General features: G+C 46.6%; 1 protein-coding gene across 6 annotated transcripts in view; it reads left to right on the top strand.

The window, feature by feature from the left end:
* meis2a (Meis homeobox 2a) overlaps positions 1-19664 on the top strand; it is a 79809-nt gene that overhangs the window by 51024 nt on the left and 9121 nt on the right. For all 6 annotated transcript variants that reach the window (XM_085766608.1, XM_085766610.1, XM_085766611.1 and 3 more), the window contains exon 9: positions 4526-4602. In XM_085766608.1, the coding sequence (XP_085622734.1) occupies positions 4526-4602 (77 nt within the window). The remainder of the gene's footprint in view (positions 1-4525; positions 4603-19664) is intronic.

Below are 19664 nucleotides of genomic sequence, written 5' to 3'. Positions count from 1 at the left end.
TTTGATTAAAAACAAATAAGATTCCAATCAATGTGAGGAAGGCATATATGAAAGGAAACACTGGGATACAATATTACTGTAAAACTAGACACAAAGTCACAATAAAGCCCGTCAAACGCTGTCAACACATGAAAGCCTTACCATGAAAAAATAATTGTATAGAATTACTTCTGTGTTTAGCCATTGACACTTTCATTAAGTGCAGTGCTTAAAAATGAATAAACACTTTTTTACCGTTTCAGGAGTATAGCTAAAAAAAATCTTAGCCAAGTCAAGACATAAAATAGCTGGAGCTGCATCACACCAATCATCATCAGAAAGTCCTTTGTGTCGCCATGGCACCGGGGGTAAACAGCCAATGGCCTGTGATTTCCTGGGAGTCATTAGCATGGAATGGGTTTGCAAGCCACTGCAACCTTGTGACCTGACTCCATAACTCATGTCACACACTGATGATGTCATTCATCAATGGGGTCCACCAGCGGTTCAGGCAAGGGGCTGCAGGTTCATTGGTGGGTGGAGGGGGCAAGGGGAAGGGGCAGAGTGTGTGGTGGGGGGGAGGCTGGGGGTTGAATGGAACAGCCGGGATAATGATCAGGCTGTGGGATTTGACGACGGCAGCAAATAGGTGTCAGGAGAGTAGGAAACTGATATATAGTGAGCTGGATGTTGAAGGAGTAGACACGGGGGTCGATGTGGGCGAAAGGTGTGGTGGTGTGAAGTAAGAGTGGCCCGGCCGGCAGTGGAGTCGATGGTGGTGGTTATTGTGTATATGGTGAAACGCCAAGCTGGGCTCAGGGGGGGTTTAAGGACCGTACGCAGCAGATGATGAAGCTACCTCAGCTTGTAATGTTCAGCAACCACAGGGGCCATTACATCCAGCACTATCAGAGAGCACAGAGCACATCACACCCTGTAATTTAGCCAGCAGTGGGTTACACACACACACACACACACACACACACACACACACACACACACACACAAGCTCAATTCTCAATGACTGGCAGAATGTGATCCACCTGCATATGCGCCTGTGTTTGTGTTTATGCGTCTGTGTTGATGTTTGGCTGCGGCTTTTTCCGTTTTTGAGTTGGGCAACATGTGTGCATCAGGAGAGCACACGCGCCCGTGCCATTAACAGGCTTTAGCGTAATTAACAGAGCTGTTTCGATTGGTGACTGGCGCGGCTCACACAACAACCTGAAGCTGCTCATTTCTGGCTCTAATTATTTATAGACTGGCTGTTTTACGTTTTGCGGTCAATCCTCTTTTAATGATATTGGCCTTGGTGTTTGTAACTGAACATATTGAGCGGATCCAAAGCCAGTGGAGAAGATTATCAATACCATCTTTGATCTGGCTCTGTGTTTGTGTTTCATCAATTAAATAAACCATGTCGTGCTGTCTCCTGAGGGCACAGAAGGACATCTTTAGGAAGAAACACATTAGAGCAGATTTAGATCTCTGTGTTTAATATTTTCTACACCAGCTCATCTCACGTTGACTCTTTTTATATCAGATTTATTTCTTTTCATTGAGTGATTTACTAACATATTTTTTTTATTGAGGCAATTAACATTAAGAGGTTACTCAAAGGTCTAAAGAGCTGTTCTCCAATTTCACGGCTGCTGCAGCCTTGTAACCACTAGGCCCACCTACTTCTCATGCCCATGTGTGATTGTGTGTGTGTGTGTGTGTGTGTGTGTTGCCATTGCCACCACACACCATTTTCTGTAGCTGAGATTTCAGAGCGCCACGCTTTAAGGAAAGCTGCCACAACGTAAAGTGTGGGTGGCCTGCAGTTGCAGCCATAAAGGGTACATGTGTGCCTGTGTGTGTGTGTGTTTGGGAGGGGGATCAGCGAGAAAGGCAAGAGAAGGAGCTGAGGACAGATGAACAGAGGATGAGGAAAGGTTATATCCTAGCATAGTCGATGTGTTTATTTCTAACTTTGCTCCTCTGTGTGCGTGCTTGGTTGAGCTGATGTGCAAATGCATGCAAGTAGAGGGTTGCAAGGGGTGATCTAGTCTGACACAATGAGGCAAGGAGCGGGGGAATGAGTGAGGGCTGAGAGGGGTATGAGCAGAACTAAATAGGTTGTTTTTTTTTTTTTTTTCCTAGTGTCGTGTCTATGTGGTCGGACTAAATCTCCTTACTCAGGGGTTTTGTGTGCGAGAGGGGCTTTAACGTCCCCACTCTCCTTGATGAGACATCTTTCTTGTTTGTTCAAACCATTCATTACGTGGTGGCTGCTGGACGAGCTACGCCGCTGGCCGGTGTATTTATCACCGGGCTAGAGCTCGCGCGCTCTGGCTGACAGCAGGCGATTGATGACCGGGTCTGGGCCTGAGACGCTGAGGAAGCCTTAATACAATGTAAATGACCCACTCCCATTTCCAATCTAGACTGCTCCTCTCCCCACACCTCCATACCACATTATCTTTAGCTACTTCTCTATTTGTGCATGCGCGTGTGAATGTGTGTATATGTTTCTGTTGTGTGTGTGTGTGTGTGTGTGTGTGCCCATTGGAAAAAAGAAAGAGTGGGAGGGAGTTTGTGTGTATTCGCGAGCATGTTTTGATCATGACCGAGGTCATAGCTGATGTGAAAACCCCAAGGAAGCCCAGGAGTGTAAGGGGGGAGGGTGAAAAGAGGTTGAACTCCGATTACATGTTGTGGTCCAGAGACGACATACACAGGCACACATGTACGCGGGCATGTACATATACTGCATACATGTCTCTCCTTTGCACTATTTGTTGTGCAACACACACACATTCATACGTGCACGCATGCAGACACATACACAGTAACTCACAGAAATTGCTCTGTCTCCGCGAGCCAAGGAAATGTCAGCACCTGGCAATCAAAAAATGTATTTCTATACAAGCATTATCATCTTTCCTTTGTTAATGATTTTAGCATATTAAAAGGGACTGCGTACACAAGTACAAATCAGATTAATCCCTCTCTGCAGCCGGGGCTCATTATTTGTCCAATCTCAGCCTTGTTTGTTATTAATTGAGCACATTCCTCAAACCATTTTTTTTCCCATCTCTCTTTTAATTAAAATAGACTACATTTAGACAGCAGTACTACCTGAAAGGAGGAATCCTCCTCTCTGCTGATATGAAACCTCACTTACATCAATTATTTCAGCAGTAAATGAGAAAATAGTTCTTGAGCAACTGTTATCATTTCAAGTTAAAATTGAATTCAATTAACACAAGCCAGGCGCACATTACCAGCTCTATGAAATTTGCTTTCTCAATTAGTACGGAGGAGGAAAGGAGGCGGGGAAAAAAGGGAATACGTCTTGAGGCCAAGGGTATTTTCCTTAAAGGGGAAGAATGTGCGTTAATGGAGCTTGAAAGCACCTGAAAATAGGAGGATTCAAGTGTCACCTTTTAGAAAGGAATGTTTGTGTGATGATTTGCAGGTGTCAGATTTGTGAGCATTTGTATGGGTCCGCATGCATCTCTTTTGGCACATGCTTGTGTGCATGTTGTAACTCTGCGTGCATGCGTGTGCTCTCTGTCTACAGCGGCTGAATGAAACACATAGTGTCTCATTTGTTTTGTTTGCGTGCGCCCCGACTCCTAATCTGGCCCTTAAAGACATCTGTCACCAGCGATCACTGTTGTTTTGTCATGCTTCATAGCAGGCCCAGGGGGAGCAAGGCAGCCCAAGGTCTGCCATTTATATCAGCTCGTGTTGTCTAGATTGGACCTGACACAAATAGTATCATTGCAGCCCTGGTCGCAGAATTACATTTTCAGGTAAAAATCCTGGCGAGGCTGTGGAGGAGATTTCACAGCATTCTGTTCTTGTAGCATTAGTCTGTATTCAGCTGCTCTCTATGAAAGAGCCACCACCAGGATACATGCCAGACATTCAAGGAAAGATAAATGTATTCACTGCAAATCTGCACCCACTCATTCTGTTGCCTGGTATTATAAAAGGATTCTCAGACACCACAGTATCTGTTAGGCCTGTTGAAAAGTCTTGTGTGTGTCAGCGTGTGTGTGTTCTCGTAAGTGTTTTTTTTATTTTTATTTTGTAACGTGCAAGGTGTTCAATGTGCTCACTTACCATACGTTATTTGTGTGTAGGCGCGGTGGGGATCGAGAAGGGGGTTATCACGGTTGACAGTTTGACAAACTTGTTTGGCCAGCTCTGACAGGTTTCGCACTAAATCGTGTGTACGTGTGTTCTTGTGCATGCTTGTGTGTGTGTGTGTGTGTGTGTGTGTGGGTGTACACATGTATGTTCTGTATGCCTATACTGTGCAAAGGAGGGGCAGGGTTGGGTGGAGGTCACAAGAAGGTGCAGTCTTGGGTTACACAATACAACAATCACAAGTACTGAATGCATACATTAATAGGACAACAGTTAGGAACTTGACTCATGTGTCACCTCTGCAGTATTTCTCTTAACGAGTGCTTACATGCGTGAATATTTACAGTAATGTGTATGTGTCAGAGGCTCATGTGTGTGTGTTTCTCTCTGTTTGCTCCTGCAGCACCCATACCCCTCTGAAGAGCAGAAGAAGCAGCTAGCCCAAGACACAGGCCTCACCATCTTACAAGTAAACAACTGGTGAGTCAAGATTTCCGCTCGTCCTATCTCCACCACCAGCATCGCTCTGCCTTTTATTTTCAAAAGCCTTCGCCTCCCTCTCCCCACCAGCCAAGGCGGATAATACTACTAAAGTGTGAAAACCGTTTATGTACAGCCCGCCCCGTTGCATATAGACACACACAGAGGTGCGCACGTCGACGTACACACAAGACAACCTTTGTGACATTATTATGTTTAAGCTACCAGGATGTTCCAGTGTTATCGGCAAAGTGTTCCGCGGCTAAGTCAGTGGTCTTTGTGGTTTGATACACACGTATTCAGTGGGATATATTTAAGGGAGAAAGGCAGAGATCATAAGCTACCCCTACAGCCCCCACACCAACCCCACCCCTTCATCCAAAAAACCATACCTAGCTCCGCCACTGGTGCCCCCACAAAAGGCAAAAACTGCCTTCCACCCCCTCCCCGTTTTTTTACACCAGCTATATGGTGGATTAAGGTTTTGGTGGCCTGGCCAGCAGGGCCTTTGTAGATGGCTTAGCACATAACTGGGGGTGGTGGATTAAATAAAATGATCACAGAAGCAAAGAAATGATACAGGAATTACTTATCAAAATACTAGCCCAGGTTTTATCTGCAGCTTAATTTTGTTCTGTACATTCTCAGGGTGATGTTCAGATTAATTGAACTGACAGCTTCCTTTCAAAATTCCGGGAAGGTATTTGCACGGATTTCAGGTCTTACACAAACTTAATTATATGGAACCCCATTTTATCATTCTAATTCCATGTAGCGGGGGTTCTATTTACAAATGACAAGTCTGTGCCTTTTATTCACAGCTTTCCTTAATATATTTATCAAAGCGGGTTCATTTACAAAGTGCTCTATCTGTTGGGTACAGGCAGGCCGACATTAACGAAGCTTTTAGGTTTATCAGACTCACAGCCTGACAAGCCACCCGAGGGTCAATTGATTTTTTGGTTCCGTGATTCATTTTTTTCTCATTTTTCCTGGATCACAATGAGAAACATGCCTGGAGAATTAGCCTGGTTTGTCGGCCTTATCTATCAGCCCCCCTCCCCCCCACCCTTCGTCTCCCTCCCCTCCATCCTGACATACTCTTTCTCTCTCTCTCTCTCTCTCTCACCCTTTGCTTTCTTCCCTTCTAGCCAAGGGAAGTCAAGCTACTTAAATTGGCCACAGGAACCGCTGTTATCAGACTTTAATGCACCCTACAGTGTGGATAGCATTTCAATTACACCAGTAACCAAAGATTAGCCCCCGCTTGCCTGTTTCATGCCTCGTGCCACCGTTTCGGGACGCCACGCACCTTACCTACAGGAGCAGAAAATTGAGTTGCCTTGCCTGTGTCATGGTGATTAATGCAGAAATAGTCCGCTAACCTGGGAGGAGAGAGAGAGGGAGAGGGAGAGGAAGAGAGAGGCAGAATGAGAGAAATAGACAGAGACATAGACGTAGACGGAGATAGATATAGGAAGAGTCCCTGCCTTCCTAAAGGCTGTGAAATCCAAGCCCGGCTGTGAAATGCCCGCAGATCCATTTATAAAGAGGTCTCGCACTGGGTAACATCCTCACGAACCACGTTTCCACACACGCATGCACATACACATAGGTGGACACGGAGCTGCGTATTAATGTTACACCAGCTGTGTTAACAAAAACACACCAGGAATCAATTTTCACAAATAAAGTCATTAGAGAGGCTTAGGCTGTGCCGGCCTATCTCTGGTACATTCTGGGTGTTGTCACCACCCCTGACGGATGCTGCCACGTTCTTGGCTATTTTACAGTGAGGGCGCAGGCAGAGGAGAAATAGAGAAGATGCTGAAGTTTTCTTTCCCCTCCCCTGTTTATTCTTACCCAGGCAGGACAGTGAGTTACAACTAAAATATCTCTTTGTTCCACTCTTTGGTTTCTTGTTCCTCTGACCGCTCAGATGGTCCACCCAGGATATGACAGAACTCTGCCATATGAAATTCCTGTTTAAGGGGAAAAAAAGCACTTCAAATTCCTGGCTGGCCCCTTGCATTGTTCTGTAGTTCTCTTTGATGCATGGCTGCTGCCACGTTACTGGCCAGAGAGAAAGCGAGGGAGAGAGGGAGAGATAGAGACAGAGGGAGGGAGAGACAGAAGCAGAGGATGAGTGGGGGGAAAGGGAGGGGATGGCCGCCGTCTTCGGTTTCCAGAGCTCTCCCTCGGGGAAAGGATGTGCTGAATCAGGGCTTTGTCCGCCGGCACAATCGCAGCCCAGCGAGGGCACAAGGGTGCTCTGTGTGATAGTCAATAGACAGTGCATCTCGCTCTCTCTCCCCTCTTGCCCCATCACAACTCCACAAACTATACCCTCCAACTGACACCTCCCTTTACGTTTACCTGCAGCTCAGCTGTACACACAGAAAAACAAAACCTATAGCAGACCACTTCCAGCTGCTGCGAAAACCTTTCCGCCTCTTTGTAATAGAGAAGCACTCCCTCTGGTTCTAGTCTGTAGCATTAGCTTGCAGCCTCACCTGTTTGTAGCCCACACCCCATTAACTGCTGATGTTAATAAGGAACAAAGGAAAAGGTTAAAGTCCACAATCTCACTTTGCTGGTGTTGAGCAGATGAGAAGAAGGACTCGATTATCCTGTTAATAGTATGCTCTGGGTGCACAGGTGTGTGCATGTGCACGCTATGCACATTAATACTAATGGCAGACAGAGTACGCTCTCTCTGTATGTACAGAGATGTCATGTGTGTACAGTGTGTCCGGACGCCATTAGTTGACCATTAGGTAGCATGTTTGCTCTGCTTACATTTGAGACAACTGGCGTCATGTTAACAGAATCGGGGAGTGGTCTGACATGTAATTGCATTTGTTTAAGATTGCGAGAAAAGGTGAGGGCCGTGTCACACAAGGCATTCTGGGATAGCGAAGTAGGTGAAACGGCAGACTCAGGTGTCTATCCGCTGGAAAAAAGCGTTTACAGTTTACAGTATCTAGCGGTTGTATTTGCCTGCCTCAGCAGCTCCTGGTGTCCCGCTATCAGTCTGGGCTAAATGAGGCCTGACCGAATCATTTCATGTCTCAGCGTCAGACCCAGCACGATGTGCCCTCACTCACTGCCATAAACACACACGCCGACTATCCTGCCGTTATTTACCACCGCAGCAAAGCGCTCACATATACGCGCATATAGCCGTGCGCACGCGAGGCTGTTACATGGGCCTGAGAGATGACGCCGATGACAGATGACGGAGAGAGGCAGCATCTAAAAAAAGGAAGGAAATCGTCCCCTCATTATTCCCTCATCTCACAGGCAGCCGGTTGGTCATTTCCATGGCAGACAGAGAGGGAGCAGAGAGGCAGAGCAAGTCACAGAGCGAATATGTCAGTTGTTGGCATCTCTGATGACTGACTGCTGTGCCACTGGAGCACTAATAACAATAAAGAGGGCACTAAGCCACACTTTATTTTTACTTCTCTGCCTCCTCTCTACAGCCCAGGGGGGAATACATGCATAGACACATACACACACAGGCACACACAGGCACACACACAGGAGAGAAGCTCTAATTAGCGGCAGAAAGGAATACAATGAGTGAGTTATTAAGACACAGGGGCGGATCGCAGCCAACCTTTGCCCCCTGTCGGATCACAGGTCACATGATAAGGGAAGGATATCCGCCAGACGACGGCGCCAAGCGGCCTGTGCCCACAGAGGAGATGAAATAGGCTCAATCTCTCCAGCCATGCGGGGCAGGGCATGGTGCACTGATTGTGTTTGTTTTATCTCTCTTTTTGAGAATCCCTCTCAACATGAGGACAAACTCCACTAACAATAGACAGTCGTCATATCACACCATATATATTACTATTTACATTTAGATTTTAGATACTTAATCGTGTTATCTAGAGACTTAGCAAGTCATAAGTCTGAGACCAGCAAAATAAAAGGATATGCAAACAGTGTAATAGTGCCAAGGTGTCTAGCTGAATAAAAAACTTGTGAAAGATATGTAAAGAAGATGTAAAGAATTATGTAAAGAAGATTACAAAGACTGGATAGATGCTACAGTTAAAATGAGGCATACTCTTCATCAGTCATTACACTCACAGGCCTTTACAACCTCCGCCCATCTATTTAAGATCTTCATCCAGCTGTAGCTCAGCATACAGATAAACTTACTTTAGCCAGCATACTCTGAGCTGACTGCTCTGTGGCTCTCTTCACAGCATGTTCCCCATTTCCATTCATATCCTCTTTTTTTCCCTCTCTCACTCCCTCCATGGTTCCCTTCAGACTTCTCAGAGTTTAAACCATCCAGCAGAGGTACAGAGAGGCAGTACAGCAGGTTCACATGCACAATGTTATTAACAGTAAAGCACATTTGTTTGTAGTGTCTGAGAACAAAAAAAAAGAGAAAAGCCAAAGCCAAATTTGTTCCTCCACTTAGCAAAGCGTTTTCCACCCCTCTCTCTCAGTCCAATGAGACACTTAGAAATACTGGCTTTTATGATTTTTTATGATTTTTTATGATCCTCTGGTTTGGCGGGCGAGCCCATTATGAAATGCAAAATAATAACTAATATTTTCCAAATGTAACATAAAGCTATGAAGCTGGCCCAGCTGCCTCTGTTTTTTCCACACTCTTTATAAGTATTTAAGTCTTATGAATCTCACACAGAGGTTTTTGAGGTCCTTTTCTCCCCCTCTGCTCACTCTCCTCTATATCACTGCCTACTGCTAATTCCTTGTCTGTGTCTTGCTCTCTGCCACATTGGTGGGCTAGTTGACTGAAGTTGCTGGTTATCTGTCTAACTTTGACCCAGATGGAAATGTCAGGCCTTTTTTTGGCTGCAACCAGGGACTCCCGGCAGTGGCCATCTCATGCCCCTGGCTTTCTAAATATACAGCTGGAGTGTGGAGAGGTTGCGGCTGTGTGTGTGTTTGTGAACGTGTATGTGTGTGTGTGTGTGTCTCTCTCTCTCTCTTGTGTGTGTGTGTGTGTGTGCACGAGCATGAGTGCATATGTGCATCTGAATGAGAGAGCGAGACTATCCGGGCGCTGCCAACACAGGCATCATGATCCCTCTCATTTAGGGACCGCTAATTGGCAGTTAATTAGCAGAATTGACTCTGTTGTCAGATCCCAAGTGCCAGCCCCCCTACCAACACCCCCTGCCCGCTAAGTTCATTTGATCTGGCTGCTTTCTTGATGCCGTAATAATAATCCCATTTTATCAGTTTTGGAGGGAGAAACACATTTGGAAAAAAAACATATTTTCATTATTGGCAGAGTGAAAGACTCCCTGTTGTAGCAGGTTTCATTTTGTTTTTCATTTTGTTCAGCAGTTGTTACAGATCCAGATCTCTGTTCGCGGCGCACACATGCCGTACTCGCAGGCGAAGCCATGGGAGTCTTAAACAGCTGATGCTAATGTGCGCTACTGTGTTTATGTGTGCACTCGCCGTATATGCGCAGTTGTGCGATTACATGAGCCCTGTGGAAACGATCCCAGTGATTAACAGGGCCCACTCCCACTTTACCAGGCACTGGGGGCACATTGGGTCATAGCATGGCATGGACACCCACCGTGGCCATTGAGCAGCCCAGTGCCCACCTCTGTGTGAGTGTGGAGTTATGAAAAACAGGTGGTGCTTTAATAAAACTGGCACTGCCGGGCGATCATGCACCAAAATGAATGCTTTTTTACTTGTTTTCCTATTACAAGCTCAAGACTCTCCAAGGCTGTGGAATTCTCCCAGCAAAGACGGCATGCGAGGAGAACGAAGCCAGACGAGGCAAGATAGAGAGGCAAAGAGCTGAAAGAGGCATTACAGAGAAAGCATTAGAGAGAGAGATGGGAGGAGGGGGGTCTTTGTACTTCTCTGCTCCTTTTGGCTCTTTTATTCCTCAACGGCTTGGTTTTATTGGTGGGTCGTTTAATAACAAGGGCTCTGCGTTTGAAATGAAGTCGAGCTGCTTTTGCGTGGGCGAGCCTCCTTTTTTTATTTTAAGATGGTAATTTCTGTACTCAGGGTGAGAACTGGAGACAGACAGAGCGAGGGAGAGGGAGAGAGAGAGCGAGAAAGAGAATACACTAGAGAGGGAGGAGAGAGAGAGAGGGAGACACGGAGGGAGAGCAAGAGGGTGAGAATGTGGGAGAGGGAGAATTCAAGGAGAATAGAAAGGAGGAAAGTAGGTTAATTTTTTTCATTTGCAAGAAGAGAAAGAAGTTAAAAAGGAAAAAAAGGTTGGTGATAGTGAGAGAGAGATAGTAGTAAGGATGCTGTTTTCATGAACAAGCAGCTTAATGCATACGGGCAGCCACAGTAAGTCTGCCAGAATCTCCCTGTGCCTGAGGCCATCTGTGAGCAGAATAGCAATTTTATTACTTTGTCATTAAACCAATTTCACAGCAGTATTGTTTGTTAATGAGCAGCCGCAAACGAGCGAAGATGTCACGTTCTAGAATAGCAGCAAGATTTGTGACCCCAGTTCTCCTCCGTCTCATTCTCCCAACCTGTACCTCATTCTTATTCTTCCGCTCTTTTCTGCCATCGCCCTCTTTCTTCACATCCTTACTGTCATCCTTGCTCTCTCCCTGCCATCCTCCCATCTTGCTCATCCCTCCCTTCCTCCCCCCTGTTATAGGGGTCCCTGGCTCATAAAAGGGGAAACTGCTGAAAGATAAAATGCAAAGTCTATACAGTCAAGTCTCTGTTTATGAGCTTCCATTTGCCTTTAGAGCTCATTGGGACGAATGGTTTCTCCATGGGCTTTCAGGGCGTGCAGCTGGAAAGCCTGGGATATTGGCCTGCTATTTAGCTCTAAAGCCTAACATGGGTGCCAACGGCAAGTGCCAACAGTGGGACTAGGCGTCTGAATAGGTGCATAAGTCCTTTGGATTGTATGCTAGATGATGTAATGCATTTTTTGTGATTTTTCAAAGTTGTTTAGAGCACCAGGTTTGATCGCTGCCCCCCCCTTTTTTTTAGTGTATTTGATTAGTGTTGAAGTCATGCATTTTAAGAGAAATCTGACTTCAGGTCTGGTAGTTGTTTGGAATGGTGTGTTTTTCGCAAAGAAAGCCATGTGCTTCAGCTGCTATGGTGCTATATGTGTTTTTATGGCAAGGCGCTCTGTTTATGTTTTCACTCTCGAGGTCAGTTGGCACAGATTCTTTTTGTGGCTTATGACTGAGAGAGAGAGAGAGAGAGAGAACGAGGGGGAGAGGCAGTGATTCAGAGAGAGAGATTTTAACTGAGGCCCCAGAGGATCAGACAACCTGACAGAGTAGATTTGGAATAATTACTTTTATCTGCTGAGGGAGATAGCCAAAGGAGCTGTGTGTTAGCCACAGGCTGCTGCTGCTATGTGTGTCTTGGTGGAGATGTGTTTTGGACGACTGAATGTTGTGTATGTGTTTTTGTGCATGGTGTATGTTTTTGGAGGGAGGGGTGAGAGGTTGGTGGGGGGGGACTAAAAGGGATAAAGGTGACCAGGTGTAACAAAATGGCCTGGAGGGTGTGTACGTGTGTTTGTGTGTGTCTATGTATGTGTGTGTGTGTGTGTGTGTTCGAACAAGAGAGGACAGGAGCTCCTTCTCTGGCTGAGCTCTTTAAACTCTGTGAACCTCTACAAGGTATTTTCTCTCTGTCCAGGCATGCTCCTTCTCTCACTCTTTCTCTTGCTCTGTTTTTCTTTACCTCCCCCCTTTTTTCACACTTTGCACTCCCTCTATCCCTGTCTGTGAATATACAGTAACAGCATGTAAATAAACATCCTCCTCGTCTCCCCCTGGCTTTGTCTGTTGCGGTGTCACGTTTTAGAATAACCCCCGCTGACCCCGTTCCTTTAAGACACAATGAACACGAGTGTTTCTGGATATGAATGGGTGAAAAGAGTTGTAATCACATCCTTAACAATGCTTCATGATTCTTACCTGTTGTGTGTGTGTGTTTGCTGAGGCTGTGATTCATGGCCTGGTGCCCTCTGTGGCTTTGAGGTGCAGGCCAATAAGCCCATCATGGAAGACCCTATAAATCAATATAGCCCTTTGTTTGTTTAAGCCATGCTCTGCCCCAGTTCAGGCCTGTTATGGATGAGATATCAGTAGAGTCGTTGCCAAGCAGAAAAGGGGAGGGAGTGAGTGAGGGAGTCACAGGACCTCTCCACAAAAACAATCCAATCTTAACTGGAACGTTGCCCAAAATCTCGCAGATATCAAACCCGGTAATTTGCAATTTGGGAGAGGTGAGAAATAAACGGTGCGGCCTGCCGACACGTTCTCAACCGTGCACACATATGCATGCACTTTGATGAAGTTATCAGAGGAATTAGCCACTATTAGCCAATGCTATTACATGCATAACAAGCTGCAGAGATACAGGGGGGAAAGCTGGAGAAAGGGAAGGGGGAGAACAATGAGGAGTATATTACCCTAATCTAGGGTTTCTCTCTTCCCAGCCTTATGAATATTTATTCCCCCCATTACTGATGATGATGTTTCAATTGGGAGTCTGCGTGAGCATGTACGGTAGAGAGGGAGGCTGGTGGATAGGCCTTTCCCTGGTGGGGGGTAGAGGGTGTCTGCCTGTAGCCCCCTGAAGACATAACTGCTTCATCATCTGCTTGTTACACTGTATTACACTTGAGATGAGGAAGCAAGTTTCCACATACACACACACACACAGCGTGTATCTTCTCTGATTAGGTTCATTTTTTATATATTAACCTATAAAAATAAAATATTTAAGAATGGGGTCATCTGTGTTTTGGAGTAATCGCTAAAGCCCTCGCGGGGAGAATCGCTCATGACAACGGTTCACAGACTCAATTTCAAGGAGCATGTCGAGCAGCGTCGGCTGAATTGAATTTGGCTTTTGTGAGACAGAGATTGTTTTACTTGTTTAAAGCTGTGACATATGAAGGAGGCCAGTCAAAGCTGTAGACATTCAGTGGTGGAGCTGATCTGAGAGGCTGAGGGCTCGCTTCAGGCCACCAGGCACATCAGAGTCCCTGTGGTCTGCTCCACAGTGTCACTGCTGCTTCTGCCAGCAGTGCCCTCCACAAACAACGGCTATTTATATCACCAGCCTGCTGCTGGGCTTTTTTAGCCCCAAACTCTGCTTTTGACCGTGCCTGCACATGGTTGTTTGTTAGCCATGTGTGCATTCCCGCTTATGTATGTCAAAGCAATTATATGCAATTGAAACTCCGATTAATTATTCAATAGGGGGGGAAGTCAGCGGCCGAAGCTCCCATCATTTGACTGATGGCTCTCGTGGTCAGTAATATGTAGATAAATGTGAGCATGTTCACTCCGACACATCATGGAAATGTGTTTGGTGGAAACACTCACTCGTGAGCCAGAGACACAATGATGAGAAGATGATGACATCCCAGTGGGAGGGAGAATCCCTTTCCAAAAACACACACACACACACACACACACACACACACACACACACACACACACACACACACAGTGGCACACATACAGGGAGTACTGTACTCCACACTAGTCTGGCTCCAAGAGCAGGGGCTCCTCAGCTCAGGCATTAGAGGATCTCGACAGTCTACCCACCAGGTTTAGGTGTCACTTTTTAATTGCACCGACTGCTGTGCAATCCACTGCCCTAAATTCATGGGTGATACTACTAGCAGCATGAGAGGGGGGGGGGGGGGGTGGTAAAAAGTGAGCAACAAGAGCAGAGAGAGCATGTGTATATGTACAGTGTATATGTTAGGGGGGCGGGGTGGTGAAATGGGGGCACACTCCCTCTACAAGCTCCATTGGCTGTGCTTTCTGACTCCTGATGCATTTGAGATTCAGGAGCATAAGTTCATGTCTGCAAGAGTGTGTGTGTGTGTGTGTGTGTGTGTGTGTGTATGCATGTACTGCACCTGCATGCACAGAGTAGCATGTATGTGTGTTGCGTAAGGATGTAACTGTTGAAGCCCCTCTTGACAGGCCCCCTCTTCTTCTCTTTGAGCTGAACCCATTATAGTCTTATAAAGGAGGGAGAAGAGAGACGTTTGATACGAAGCAAAAGGAAATAGATTGGCCTTATTTCCTGCCTGGCTGCTGCAACGCAGACACTTGTGTTGCCTAGACGATGCAGGCAATTGACACTCAATTTTGTTTGAAATATCACGCCTCTATCATGTCATTATCAGCTTCCCCTGGTAATCCACAAAGCCGCCCTGTTTGATATCTGACAATAAGGGGGAGTCACAGAGTCGCGGAATCTCTCACTCGATTACCAGGCAGAGAGGGAAAAAAGGGTCGAGAATGAAAGGGAGAAGAAGACGATAGAGCGAGAGAGAGAGAATCGGGGAAAAAAAGAGAGGGTGAAAGAAATAGAAATGGAAAGATGGTGCGGGAGAGAGACAGAGAGGCTAAAAAAGTCACACATTTGTATGATTGGAGTGAGACGTGGATGGTAACGGAGATTATACCTGCCCTCCCCGCAGAGACACAGAAAGGAGCCCAACAGGCCAGGCATTGTGGGAAAAAAAAGGGGGGAAATCTGGGCAACAGGGGTGGCGCTCATCAGCGGTTAAATTGGGTGATTTTGTGAGCACAGCCACTCCTCTCAGGAGGGCGGAGGGGTAGGCTGTCGTAATGATAGTGCTGGATTCATTCTTGTTTTTATTCTATTCTCCCTCTCTCTCCTCTGTGTTGTTTGAGTATTTGAGCGTGTGTGTGTGTGTGTGTGTGTGTGTGTGTGTGTGTGTGCGTGCACGCAGCAGCCTGCCAGTATGTCAATGTTCTATTTCTTGCTGGCCCTGCATGAAAGCAGGAAGCCCTCACCCACCCAAAAGGTGAGACGCTGGCTTATGAGGAATGAGCGTTACCTTCCAGCGCTGACGACCTCTGTCACGCGCTATGTACTGGAACCTTTGACGGCGGCTAATATTGACATGTGCTGGATGTTTTCAGACGCTCCTGGAACAGCAGAGAGCACAGCTGTTGGTCCCTCAGCTCCTGGGCAAGCAGAGAATACCTTTTGTGCACCTATGCACATTAATAAGGTGTTATCTTAAGGGAGGGGAGGGTGCTGGAGTAAGAGAAGAGGGGGCCTCACTAACAAGGGAGATGTGGATCAACTCTTTCCTTAATCCCCGTGTCTAGTGGTGATATTCAAAAAATAACAGTGTTAGTAAAAAACTTTCCAAGGGCAGAGGTGCCAGTCTCCGAGGGAGGGAAGGTTAATGAAGGGAAATATTAGGGGACTGTCTGGGAGAAAGGGAAAGAGGAGATGATTCCACCCTCCCTCCGAACATCAGAAAACTGGTAGAGCTGGGGCAGGTTAGCCATGCTGGGTTGCTACAATAAGGTCTCTTTCATACAGGTGTGTTGACGCCTGGGGCAGGCTTGGCCTCGGTCCATTCCATTCACCCTGGCTGATTTGAACAATAACTATCATATCTCTTAAAAGAGAAGGGAGGGTGAAGCGTTAAGGAGGAGATGCCTGAAAGCTGTGTCGGGGCCAAGAAAAACCCCCACTGCCGTTGTCAGAGCTTGTTGATGTTGTAGGGAGGAGAAAACGGGTGAGTTTTTTTTTTTTCTCTTAATGCCCCCCCACCACACCCTACCCCCTCCTCCCTGCCCACCTCCCTCTACATTTTTTCCTATACTCCTTTTTCTCTCCCTCCACTTTCTGCACTGGAGTCAGTGTTTTTGTGCCGTAGGACAGAGTGTGGTGAGGAGACAGAGGAACAAAGTGCTGCTGTGTGGAGCAGCAGCTGCTGCTTGCCGGATCAAAGGGGCAACAAGCGTGGTCTTCCTGGCCCAACGCTGCTCTGGAGGTGTTTGACGGACAGTCAGCAGCTGGGGCCGCACAGCCCGCCATGTAGGGGTCAGGCTGCTGGACTGCAAGGCCCAGGGGTGACATGCCCTGACTGGACAGGGGGAAGAGGGGAGAAGGTGTTAGATGGGAGGGTAAATAGAGGGAGAGATGTCTATGTTTGTTTCTTTTGTTGTTTGTCTTGCTGTTGCAGTTCAGAGAGTTATTGAAGAGATTATTGCTACATTTTTTATCCTTCCAACTGTACTGTAATTGCCATTGAGTTCTCACTTATTCATGATAATGCATGGCCAGTAGTGGAAGCCGGATTTTTTAAGGGGTAAAAACATCACTAGAATAGCATTGCGCTCTACACTGCAGTATTCCACCTCTTTGGTGCTGACAGAAAATCAGATGGAGGGAAGAGAGACAGACAGCGAGCGAGCATGCCGCAGTGCTATTGATTTATTTTAATTAGCTGCTCGTTAAATCGTGTCAGTTTGCAACACAAATATATAATTCTTTGTCTGATTTTCCACTCGAGTCTTAATGACTCGTACTCCCCGGGTTTTCAGAGAGGAATGACTTCTGCAGCTAGACTGACAGAGCAATGCAAATGTTACTCATATAGGGCTGAGGAGGGGGTCGGGGGGGGCGATGCCACAAAAGGGCAATGAGTGGAGTAATAAAAAGGGAAAGAAAAACAGGTCAGTGAAAGTCCATGGAGGAGAGGTGAAACAGTCCCCCTTTGAGAGGGAGACAAAAGCGTGTGGAGGGGGGTATGGAGGCACGGTGGATGAGAGAAAGAGGGAACGAGGGAGAGAGAGAGAGAGAGAGAGAGAGACAGAGGTAAAACTATGTAAACACAGTGGCTGCCCTAAACGTGGGCCCTCTCTGACGTTCCTAAAAAACGATCCTGCCTCGCTCCGCTTCACATCTGCACTAAATCAAACACAGGAGTGAGGTAATGTTCGCCCGGCTTATGTCTCTTGACTCCTGTTTTAACTTAAAGGAGGGAAGGAGGGATAGAAAAAGGGAAACTCTGCCTCTGATAGGATGAGCTTGAGGAAGCTTCCTTGTTCCTGCCCTATCTCTTTGTCCTTTATCGTCATCCTGGAAGAGTGGAGCCCGTGAAAAGCTCCTTTGTGATAGTTTATGATAAATCCACAGATACTGTAGGTTCAGTCTGGTGGCAAGCTATGTATAAACTGTTACAGGGGGCCTGTTAGGACCATGTGAGCTGATTCAATCAGTGTTGTTGACACTACAGTAGATCAGTGTTGGAGGTTCAGTAGTCCCAGACTGACCCACTGTCTGACCGGACTATAATTAGTGTTTGCTTATACTAAACACACCCTCTTCATGGGGTTAATTTGCATGCACTTCCTGGTCAAAGTACATTGAGTGTTTTTACTCCCCTCTGCCCGTCTTTCCTTTTTGGTGGTGGGGAAGGGGGGGGGATCAAACTAAAGCCTTCCTCCTTTGATACCAGTGAGTTGTGACTCAATCGCTGGGGGTTTGGAATCTTTATTTCTGTCTGAAGCGGAAGTATGGAAGCAATGAGCTTTAATAGGAACCAGAGGACAGTCATTTTTGCAAGCAGCGATTGGGGATTGAGTTCAGCACGTTCTTGTTCAGATTGTGTTGCATCTAATCTTCCTGTAAAGACAGACAGGGGCCCAGGAATTTGACTGACAAACGGAAACTTACCTCCCTCGTCCCTGGCATATGAGCTATTGAAATGGGCAAGTGCAGGTCAGCCATGAAGGCAATAAACTGCCAACGATTTTCTGTGTCACGATATCAAAGCCGCGCGCCTCTCTAGAGGGCTACATTCGGAGCAGTCCAGCGTTCGCTTCACGGAGAAGACGTGTTTAATATTTCTCTGTTTCTCTCTGTTGTCTGGCTCCGGCTCAGTTTCTTTCTTTCATCACAAACTCGTCAAACGAGTGACCCCACTCCTGATTGGCTGTGTTCCCTCCGATCTCCACGGCAATTGGCTAGCCAAGCAGCGAGCTCTGTCTGCCTCTCTCTCTCTGTCTCTCCCTCCTCTCTCTCTCTCTCTCGCTCACTCTCTTGGCTGTGCTCCAGGGTAGGGTGGTTTGGCATGACAATTTCTCAGGGAAGGAATGCTGACAACAGGAGCGAGTTACCAGGTGTGGCTGCAAGTCAGTTAACCAGAAACAAGTCCTTTATGACAGATCGAGATGAGGAAGCAAGAAAAAAAAACAGAATAAATAGAAGCACTGAGTCAGTGCAGTGGTTTGCTGTGATTTTATCTTCAAACTTTCACTAGAGCTTCATACTGATTGTCAAGAATCTAAGGGGATTTCTGTAATCTGTAATCATAATGAGGATGTAGTTAGTTTGTTGCATTAAAGGGAGGTTTCAAAAAAAGTCAAAAAGTTGAAGCACTCTGCTTCATAAAACAGAGGCACATGTTATGTTTTAGGATTATGTAAGTTTCTCCTCTGTCTCAAACATCTCTTTAGCCCGAGTCCCCCCACACTCACACAGGGTATAGCATAACATTGTATGCTAGCCAGGGTATTTAACACCTAAGCAGGAACTCTCTGAAGCCCCCCCATGTGTGAGCAGATATTAGTAACCAGGGATGCCGTGTTGATCCAGCCTAGTGGAGACCCTGTGTCAAGTGGACTCCTGCTGCTCTGGCTCCATCATTCATATCTGCCTGTTATTTTGCTCTGTGACACGCACAGCCTCAACACTCGCGCACCCACCAAACGCACCGCTCCGTATAATCATGGAACCGGATTCTTCTCAGTCCTTGAGCGGAGATCCATATTGTGTCTGTCTGCGCATGACACGTGTTTGTACGCACGTGTCGCTCACGCCAGTTCAACAGACATGTCAGCGGCGAGGGGCTACTGTAGGCCAATTGGCAGTAGCTTGTGAAGAATGCGCTGACATGTACATACACACATATTGACTGACACGTGCATAAATGTTCACATGCACACTCCAAAGCATGCTTAGCACCGCAAGTGCAGTTTTTTTTTATGCAGACTTATTGGCTGGAAGAAACAGTCGCCCACATTAAATAGCAGTGGATCACTGCCCCCACCAGACCCCGTTCTGCCAGGGTAATACACATATTCTGAGCCGTATCCCAAGGAATGACCTCTACACGACCCCCTAACCTTGCCTTTAATTATTTGTTTGAAGACAGCATGGAGTTCCCATGCTGAGAGGCACTCTGTGTGCTGCGTGTGCATGTGTGCGAGTTGTTTCTGTGCTCTAACATTCAGCAGAGGCAG

This window comes from Trachurus japonicus, chromosome 22, assembly GCF_045865225.1.
Source record: "Trachurus japonicus isolate A0001 chromosome 22, Traja_1.0".
Classification (NCBI taxonomy): Eukaryota; Metazoa; Chordata; class Actinopteri; order Carangiformes; family Carangidae; genus Trachurus; species Trachurus japonicus.
Note: the sequence above shows the minus strand (reverse complement) of the source record. Positions and strands in the feature narration are given on the sequence as shown.